Here is a 10,060-nt window from a genome sequence, read left to right as displayed (position 1 = left end):
TTTTTCGTTTAATTTTTATTATTATTATTATTTTTATTTCCCCTCTACGTAATCTCGTCTTGCTCGTCTGATTTATTGCACGCTAAACAATTAAATATACAATTATCGAAGAGAAATTAGATTAGGAGCGGGCGAGCAGCGGGGAGCAGGAGCCAGTAGTTGGGCGCATAATAAATAGTTAAGGCACTTAAATATTCGTGTTGCAGGGGAACAGATTAGGGGATTACAATTTTATATAGAAGTAGGATTCTTTAAGTTTAGTTTTAGTTTGTATGTTACAAAAGGCACGTGGCACGTGGTATTTTGACCGCACTAGACCTCCTGGACAAGCACCTAGTACTGGTACCAGGGCTGGCGACGCACCCATTGCAGCCGATTGCTAGTCTGATCTGAGCGGATCTTGATGCTGGCTCCCTCAGCAGCACGTACCGTCTCCTTCACCTGCAAAACGAAATAAAAGAGTCAGTATAAGGGTCAGAGACAGAGAGAGAGACAGACTTACACTCTGCATCAGATTCTGGGCATTGCCCACCAGCATTTCGGTGGCTTCGCGGTCCTCGTCTGAGCCCTGGGCTCCCAGCATGGTAGCTTTCACCGTAGATAGGATCTTTAGCTGCGTGCCGATGGTGGGGATACGTTCGCACACCTGCAGCAGGTTGGTACGTATGCGTCGGTCCGTGCACTGGCGCGCCAGCTCCTTGGCGAGCCGCGTTACGTCCTCGGAGGCCTCGGCAATTTTCTTGGCCGTCGCAATCAGCTCCCGCTTGCTGCCCCGTGAGTCCGAGAGCACCAGTTCGCTGAGACGGGCCATCAGTATGGCCATGCGCTTGGCGGCCGCAATGATCTCGTTGTCCTTGGACGACCATTGACGCACCTCTTGGTGCAGTCCCCTGGCGGCAATCTGAAAATGGGCGGTAAAATCACTTATTTATCATTGTTAAGATCTTTTTTCAAGACTTTGCTTACCAGAATGGGCTGATTGGCATGTGGCATGGTGCGGAAGACGCCCTCGTCCTCGTCATCCGTCTCCGGCGGCGGCGGCCGCACTGGTGCGAGTCCTTCCCTGGGCAGTGGTGGACGAGGCGGCGCTCGCTCAGCTAGAACGATTGTGGCATCAAAGGGAAACTCTTGCTGATGATCCACTGTGCGATTTTAGCCACTTACCATTGGACAGGTGCAGGGCACTAAGCTCCGGAATGGGCGGCGGCAGGGATGTTGGCAGCGGTGGCGGCTGGGGCGGCGCGATAGCGTCACGCACCTCGCGCACGTCCCCAAGCAGGCGCTGGAAGGAAGTCTTCCAGGCAGCGGCCGCGGCCGGATCGGCTATGTTGGTTGCCACCAGCTTGGCGTCGCCGACCATGGCGGGTAGGGAGCGCTCTAGCCTGTTGGCGGCGGCGTTGAGGCGCTCGGTGAAAATTGGATCCTCGGAGTTGTCCGCCTCCTGCTTCGCCACCAACAGAACGCGGTTGATAAGCCGCGCTATGTTCGAAGTGTTGTCCACCATCTTCTGAGGCTGGCGGGCGTGAATGGCGTCCTCGCAAAGCTTTGCGTACACCTGCATGTGCTCCTCGGAGGTCTTGATGAAGTCGGCCGGGTCCGTGGCCTGGTCGCAGAGCGTGCGCATGCGCAGCACAGTGTCCGCATACTGCTGCTTGAGGTTTTGCAGGTGCTCGTCGGCAGCCTTACTGGCCGGGTAGTTCATACGAATCCGGCCGGCGCTGATCAGCTGTGGCGTGAGCGAGTCCACCTGGGCGGCGGAAGAGAGCAGGATCTCGGCGATCTTCTTGTTCCCGCACGCTCCACCCGCGGCCACCATGCGCGAGGTCTTCGAGGCGCGGTCGCTGAAGGCTTGCAAGTTGTTGGACTTTTGGTTAAAGTTCTGCTCACGGCCCGGCGTTCCCTCAGGCAGCATGACCGCCTCCGTGAACTGCTTAAGCGGTGTGCTGACATCCATAAAGTCCTGCACGATGCGGTTGACGAGCGCGTTCTGGATAGCCGCCTTCAGTTCGTAGAGCTTCTGGGTAAGCTGCTTGGCCGCCTGTTTGGCGGCCGGGCCGGAGCCGGCTGCTTGTCGCTTGAGGCGCTCTACTTCATCGCAGAGCTGCATGATTTCGGCTTTCTGATGGCCGGGGCAGCCTTCGGCCACTTTGCGGCCCTCCTCCACGATCAGGTTGATGGCACGCTCCCCGAGGCCGCCGTCGTTGATCTCCGGGTGCTGCAACCACTTCACGGCCTGCTCCAGGCGGCCCTGGATGGTGTGGGCCGTCTGCTGTACGCCCGCCTTGTCCACACCGAGCACAGCCTGGTGGACGAGGCCCTGCAGCTCACCGAGGCGTTCGCGGATGCCTCGGGCCAGGGACTCAGCCTGGGATGAGCTGCCCTTGCCCTCCTGGCGCAGCTCGCAGAGGCCGTTGGCCATGGCAGTTATCTCGTCGGCCAGCTTGCGGATGGGATAGGAGTCCTGGGGCAGGCAGCGCTCGGAGATTTCATTGGCATTGTCGATCACTTGCCGCAGGGCCTTCTCGCCGACGCCTCCGCGCAGCGCATATGGATTGGAGAGCCACTCGTTGGCCAGCTCCATTTTGTTGCTGATGGCATTGGAGAGCTTCTTGAGCACTGTGAGGTTGTCCAACTCGCTGGTGTCCTCGTCGTAGGTGGTCAGCTGCAGCACGCGGATTATCTCCTGCAGCTCGTCGCTCATCCTGGCCGCCAGGTAGTTGCGGTTCTCGGCCGCCTCCTCGGCGCCCTTGCCCTGCTGCTCGATGATATGGATGTAGACCTTCATGCTGCAGATGAGGATGGGGGCCAGGGTCTTGACCTGCTCGAGGCATCGCACCAGAATCTCGCTATGCACCTGGTGGGTGAGCTCCTTCTCGCGGCCGCCCACCTCGCGCGACACCTTGCTGAGGCAGGGCGAAAGGTCCTTGAGGAAGTGCACCAGCTGCTCCATGGTATTGATCACCTCGGCCACGGCCAGGTAGTCCAGCACCCGCTTGCACTCCTGAATGATCTTGCGCACTTCACTCTCGTCGAAGCATAGCAGCAGCGAGGAGGTGCCCTGCAGAATGCCGCGGCTCCCCTCAATAAGCTTCTTGCGCGCCGGCCCCGAGTAGGGGTCGGCTCGCAACATATCCGAAGCCTCTTCCAGCAGCTGCGAGGCACCCTCCACGCGGTGCAATGCCGAGGGCATGTCCTGTCGGAGGATCTTGTCGTCCGAGCTGTTGATCGTCTCCCGCCCAACCTTCACTAGGTTGGCCACAGCCGCCGACACCACCTGCACCGGCCGACTGAGATCTGGCATCGCGTTGCCATCCTCGGCCTCCTCGTGCAAGATGACCAAGCGGGATACCTACACACGCAGCGGGGAGAAGGGACAACGAGTAAAGGATAAGTTAGACTCATTACTTAACGGTTTAACACATCTTTCGACTGTCTAGGGACGATGGAGAGGAGAACAAAATTAAGCTCCTTAAGGGAGAAGATATGCTGTTCTCTGATTACACATGATACACATCTCTCGACTGATCTACATTGTCGGACTTGACTTCGCTGGATGGACAGAATGTTATCTAGTTTCTATTGAAGAACATTGATGACGCCATCAACTTGTCCACTGGGACAAGTTGTTCAGATGCTGATTTATCACCTGTTGTCAGATGAGAGGGGCAATGGAGTGAAGTCACTATGGGTAGGAGATCATCCGGTCAGCATCGATGAAGTTCTGTATCGATTTATCCAGTACATCCAACTACAGGTACAGCTACTCGTACGGGGGATCGGACAAAGGGGAATGTTGTTCAATGAGTTCGATTGAAAACGAGTCGGTTAAGTGACCGAATCTGTTTCGATCATACAATCAGACACCAAACCATACAATGTACATACATATGTTCCAAAGGAAATCAATTATCCCTCCATTGGTATCTGCTTTGGTCATGCTTTGGGTGCCTGCTTCCTAGTTTGGAGCAAGCCGATATAATCCTGTGCCGATCTATGGGTCCGCGCACCCGGCTGTATCACGCAACTCCATGTCGAACCTGAGCTCCACCCGCTTGGGCGTTGAGCCACGACCCCCACGAAACTCTCCACGACGAGCAGGGGAGCAAAACACGGAGTGCGGTGCGGGAGCTGTTGACCATTAGTACCCCGCGCAATCACCTAATCGGTCCCAAACTAGTCGACAGAAGCAAACCCACTCCGATTCGACACTCTCCATACATTTACAACTTCAGATAATGAGATGCAGATACATTTAAGAGGCATTTAGATATAGATTCAGAGAGATTAAGACGCATGGGTGACCCCAACAACGCAACGTGATAAGGTCACTGGCTCGTTAGACGTTTTGGCCATTTATATTTTTAGACAGCCGCCAACTAATCTCTTCATTAAGCTCAACTAATCGGAACCGAGCTGCGCACCAGCCCAAGCTGTTGTACCAGTGGGGATTAGGTGGTTCGCTGGGTGTCCGGGCGAGTCTTCAGCGGGGATTACACGGCCTTACCTCTGCTTAACGGCTGCCAGACCATTCTTCTGAATCTGCTTCTGCTTCTGCTCTTTCGTCGGCAGATAATTGGAACCAATTACCGACATGCCTTCTAATTATTATTTAATTGTGTAACTAAGCGCCGTCTGGCAGTCATCCTCTCCACCAAGAGACGCCTCCCTCGTCCATTCTCCATGTAATTTTGCACGCTATACGTATGTAGATACATATGTCCATACATGTACATGTACATATGTATATATGTATACATATATAAATGTAAATATGTACATAGTATGTATGCATGCTCGGATAGAGACATGTACATATGTATGTGGTCGAATCTGTTGTATCAATGTGTCGATTGATGTGCTGAATGATCATTTTTAATTAATTTGTTTGCCAGCCACGAAGCAACCCCACTGCCACTGCCACTGCCACTGCCACTTCCACCGCCACCAGACCACGTTCCACCCAAAAACCACCCAGCGGATGATGACTAAGGCAATGAGTTTGCTTTTTGGCACAGTTTTCAGACCACAATTCTCACTCATCCGCATCCGTAGCGGTAAAAGCCAATATGCCCACACCTACACCTACACCTACACCTACACCTACACCCACAAGAGACATGCACACAGCGGAGGCCAACATACTAGTGCTTGTAGGACAAATAATACCATCTTTCTCCACGCACTATCCATCCTATAGGGAATGTATAGAGAGCACAACACAGTATGTACATATGTATGTACATATGTATTCTTATTCCTATTTATTTTTTTCACATTTGGCTTTAATTCTGAAACCGAGAGACTTCTTAGTGATCTTTCTAGTATCTTTGTTTACTTTTCAGAGTGTACTACTCATGTACCAATCCCAACTGCTGAGATTTTTCATTCGATGTTCACGCGTAACTGACAAATTTTCGTTCAGGAAGGAAACAAAATTGGTAACACCATTCAACAGCCAACAAACGCTACCATCAAAACGATAGACTTTTTCTAAAAGACTTCGGTCTCGTGCAATTTTGAATGACTTAATGAATCTAATGAAAACGGCATGTATAAACGACACCTTAAATGACGTTTAATAAACGTATTATCAATTTTCCTAATGAAATCTTAGTATTAAGGTATTATTATAAGTATTGCTTATATCCCAGATGGCAAGCTTGAGCTGCATAGGCCGGAATTTTCAAAACTGCAAAGTACATACATATGTACATAACTCCAATCAAGGTGTATAATACTCATATAATATGGAAAAAAGCAAGCTTAATACTGAACAAAAAATTTATTTATTTTCAAGAGGTATATTACTATTCATTCCGAAAATTCTGGTCTTACGATGACGTATGGTTTCTTTTCGTTTTATTCGAAATCTGTACACTCATTTATGGGAAATTTTTAGAAATTTTGCCTGTAGTTGATTTTATATTACTCTTCTAAAATGTATCACATAAAATATTGTCCAATCAGGAAGTATCAATCGATTTTCTTGAAGAATATGTTATCCAACCGGGGATTATAAAATTGTACACTTATATCGTACAGCCGAAAAATGAATGATCTGTAGAAAGGATCATTCTACATGACGCCTACAAATTCGATTAAAGTCTTCTATTTCAATCAATCAATCTGCATTTTATCACATTTGTTCGTCATTTTCTGTACGGAAATCGATCGTATGTACATGTGCCTACACCAACACCTACACCTACACCTACACACATAACTTTGTCCAATTCTTCTCACCTCAGCTATGGTGCACCCCCTCTTGCCACGTCTGTGTCCAAATGTTGCTATGATTTCATGGTTGGTTCGTCGTAAATGTTTTTATTTTGGCGCTTTGTTGTTGGATTCTTTAAACGTATTTTATGCTGCTATTTTTGGAACTCGGCCAAATTTCGTCGTCCACCACCGATCAGCTCCTCCGGTTTGTGTTCCTCTTTGGCTGTACTTTGGCTTTTGCTTTGCTTTGTTTTGCTTTTCTTTGCTTTGCTTTGCTCGATTTTCCATTTTCATTTGTGGCGTTATTAAATTAAAATTCTGCCTGTCCTCAGGCTCAGGTTAGCTGGCTTCTGATCAACATTTATTATTTCTACCTCATTTATTTTTAGATTCGTTAAGTAACGGCAGCAACAATAACGAAAAATAAAAAAGGGAGGGCTGCTTTGGGCGTCGAAGCTCTTCATACCCTTCTAGATCGATCGGTTTCATGTCAGATCGATTTGCATGTGATATCCATGTGTACATACATACATACATATGTACATATGTATGTCATCCAATTTCGATACTCTAAATACTCTGTATAATTTTGCTAGAATAAATCCGCTGCGTGTGGTTTGTCTTGTACCAAATGGGACTTGAATTCTGGTGTCACACAATCATTAAGGTTCCTATTTTATCCCTGTTCCACCAGGACACCTTCGGCGAACGCTTCTGGATTATACAGAGGCTAGGTTTCAGATGAATATTGATCGGATCTGTTTTGATGATCCAATATTTTGTATTAAATCGACTGACTGGAGCATGTATTACGATTTTTGGGGAACAACATTTTTTGATTGAAAACAGAACAGACACACATTCGCGTAAACGTCGAATGGAATATATGTATGTACATAAAATATGTACTTCTGCTTGACAAATATCTGGTCAAATGAAAATACCCTCTGCAAGGGTATTGAAAGATGCAAAGACAGAGTAAGATGCTGTGCTGATCTTTCAAGTTTGTTTCATCTCATGATGGAAATATACATATGTACATAAATAGACACACATACACATACATATGTATGAATCTATACATGTGTATGTATGCATGTTGATGGTGCGAAGAAGATCGGGTGGGTGGGGAGGTTGATTCGTGTATATTTAGCATAACATCCAACATATGCCACACAGATGCAGTGCGTTGATGTTCTGCGGCGGCAGGTGAAAATATAAACACACAAACACACACACACACACACCAGGATGGATAGAAGGATCGGAGTGGAGTGGAGTGGAGGCAGTGATACGTATTTCGATTTCATACTTAAAAGGAGAAAGAGAGAAATGCTTTTCTATATATGTATGTACATATTTATGTATGTATGGACTTGACTTGACTTGTATTGAACTTTACCTTCTTGGGCGCCAATTTGGCCAATAGTTATAGCTAATTGTGTGAAATTTACTTGAGATTACATTTCAAACCTCAGCCTGAAGGACCCTTCTCCCAGATATGTATGTCTTACCTGCTGGGCGACAGGATCTAATATGCTTTCGATAGTTTTTGTGTGGAAGACGGGCATTTTGGCTTAGGTCTTCTTCCTCTTCTTGGGATTTTGTTTATATCAAATCTCTCTCTCTGTATCTCTTTTACGGGACAGCAATTGTGTGCTTCAATGCTGAAAAGAAAGAAAACATTGAAATCAGCCAAGAATTCGTCAAGACAAGATAAGACCGACATCCCAACAGGTTATCTCTGTGTGGATTCCGGACATATCCGGAGCCAGGCGAGCAATCTACCAATCACATGAATACTTTCGCAACAAGATTTCCATACTCCACCCCCATACCGGTATCCAGTTGGGGATTGTGGATGCGGGGCTCAGTTCGCGTTAATACTCAATTCCCCACTCAATATCGTTTGTTTTGCGCTGTGAGTGTACTTTTTCTGGTGGTGTGGTTCTGTTCAGTCTGTTTCGGTGTCTGTTCGTTAATTCGTTTGTCTGTTTGTTTGGTTTTAACGATGACGCATCTTGTGAGCTCATTCTAAGGCAGAGCGACATCGATGGCAAGACTGCAACAACACACATACATATGTATACGATTATACCCGTATTATTGGTGACGTGACGCATTAGCCCGAACTTAGGCGAACAATGGGTCCGCACCCTTTGCGTGCTTTAGTCCCTGCCCGGCTGATGGCTGACTACTCAAATAATTGGCAATGATGTACTACAATGAAGAGTGGGAAATGAGAAAACGGAAAGTGAAATCCCAGCCAGAAGACATTGAAAATACGATTTCCTCCTGAGGTGGCGCCGCGAGGAATAGTGCGTGCAAGAAGATAGTGGAAAGGTTTTCTGTTTTCTCTCTCTCTCTCTCTCCTCTCTGTTAGCTGCCTGTACTCCGCAGTTCCTCCGGTTTCAGTACATCTTGGTTTGGATTTCCGGATTGTTGAGACATATGTACATATGTATGTACAGAGATATTTAAACAATTTCTAGAAATACTTTTTGATGCTCCTCTGCCACTTATGGAATTTTGCGTTCAATTTATTTTCGCCATTCGGCCAGCTCGAAATTCATAAATGTACAACAGCCACAGCCGCCATAAACAATATGTGGGCTGGGGTTTACTGACTTGGGGCTGTTCGCCTATAACCATTTATGGCCAACAAACTGTTGAAACCGATAGGCCACAACCGATGGTGACAGCGGAACAGGTTGATCCGATCGAAGGTCACGGTAGCCAGCGACTGATCCCAACTCGATCTGAACCGATCCGATGCGCCGCAAGTCAAACCGCTCAGAGAGAAGGGAAGCTCTATAAGTGCCGCTCAGACAGGGGGGCAGGTCCCGCTTTTTGTTTATTAGTGCAGCAAACGGCTTCATGTGGGATGCGATAGGAGTAGGGAGTCGCCTGTTTGCAGCTGTGGCAAAATATGAGGGGAAGTGATCGTTGTCCGCAGAGCGCACAACAACAGTAATGCATGCGATCGTCCGCGTGCGCGCTTCTCTTCAGCGCACACACACTTGCTCAAATAATTGCCGCTATACTACACCCACACATGTAGTATGTACATTTCTTGTGCATGCATATTTAGGGCAGCGCTTGATTTTTAAATCTTTGGGTTGTGTGTAAACACAAACGAGGGAGAGGGGGCTCGTTGCTGCTTTTTACATTAACATTTCTTCAATAGTCTCATAAATTTTTATGGTTGCATATTCTCCTTCTGATTGTGCTTCTTTTCTGGCTCTTTGTCATCTCTTCGCACGAAATATTAATCACAACACTAACACACTCTCACATCAAGCGAGTGGCAGCTACAATGGGCTCAGTTCACGTTCACAGATACAAAAAGAAACAAACAAAAACGTAGAAAAATGAAAAGCAATGAATAAATAAAAAATAAACACAATATTGGGGATCTCTTCTCGGTTCGCGACTGTCAAATCAACAACTAATTTACGGACAATGCTCGACAGTGTGTACATATGTAAGTTCATATGCACATGTGTATGTAAATAGGTTCTGCCGCTATTTACTTTTGTACGTTTGCTCTTCGCTCTGGCCGTCGTCGTTTGTGCAGCTGCGCCCCAACTTGCTTGCCCGACTTTTGAATACTGACAGAAAGATTCCGATTCCGATTCCGATTGGGGGGCACACACTCATCCAGCCTGCGCCAGCAGCGGTGACGCTTTTATCGTTGTGTTGCTTTTTTGCAGCTTATTCTTTTCCTCCTTGTGCTTCTTCCACCTCTGCTGATGTTTCTGCTTCTGCTTTCTGGTCTCCAACGTTCTAGCATGCCGTCTCTTCTCTTTCACTCTCTTTCTCACTATATACCACGGTATAT

At 47.6% G+C, this 10,060-nt stretch overlaps 1 protein-coding gene across 2 annotated transcripts; it reads right to left on the bottom strand.

Moving 5' to 3' along the window:
* On the bottom strand, window positions 1–9,952 carry LOC6600166 (vinculin). 2 transcript variants are annotated; one of them, XM_002025229.2, is made up of 6 exons: window positions 9,753–9,952; window positions 7,734–7,886; window positions 1,165–3,349; window positions 967–1,097; window positions 503–901; window positions 1–441 (listed from the first exon to the last, which is right to left on the bottom strand). In XM_002025229.2, the coding sequence occupies exons 2-6, from the start codon at window positions 7,788–7,790 to the stop codon at window positions 334–336; spliced, it is 2,880 nt and encodes a 959-aa protein (XP_002025265.2). In that variant the 5' UTR covers window positions 7,791–7,886; window positions 9,753–9,952; the 3' UTR covers window positions 1–333. The 2 variants fall into 2 exon arrangements, with proteins under 2 accessions (XP_002025265.2, XP_026846727.1); XM_026990926.1 differs by having other exon boundaries at window positions 9,836–9,952.
* Between the last annotated feature and the right edge of the window lie 108 nt (window positions 9,953–10,060).

This window comes from Drosophila persimilis, unplaced genomic scaffold, assembly GCF_003286085.1.
Source record: "Drosophila persimilis strain 14011-0111.01,24,50 unplaced genomic scaffold, DperRS2 tig00000622-arrow-arrow-pilon, whole genome shotgun sequence".
Classification (NCBI taxonomy): domain Eukaryota; kingdom Metazoa; phylum Arthropoda; class Insecta; order Diptera; family Drosophilidae; genus Drosophila; species Drosophila persimilis.
The sequence above is the reverse complement of the archived record's forward strand: the minus strand, read 5'-3'. Positions and strand labels throughout refer to the sequence as shown.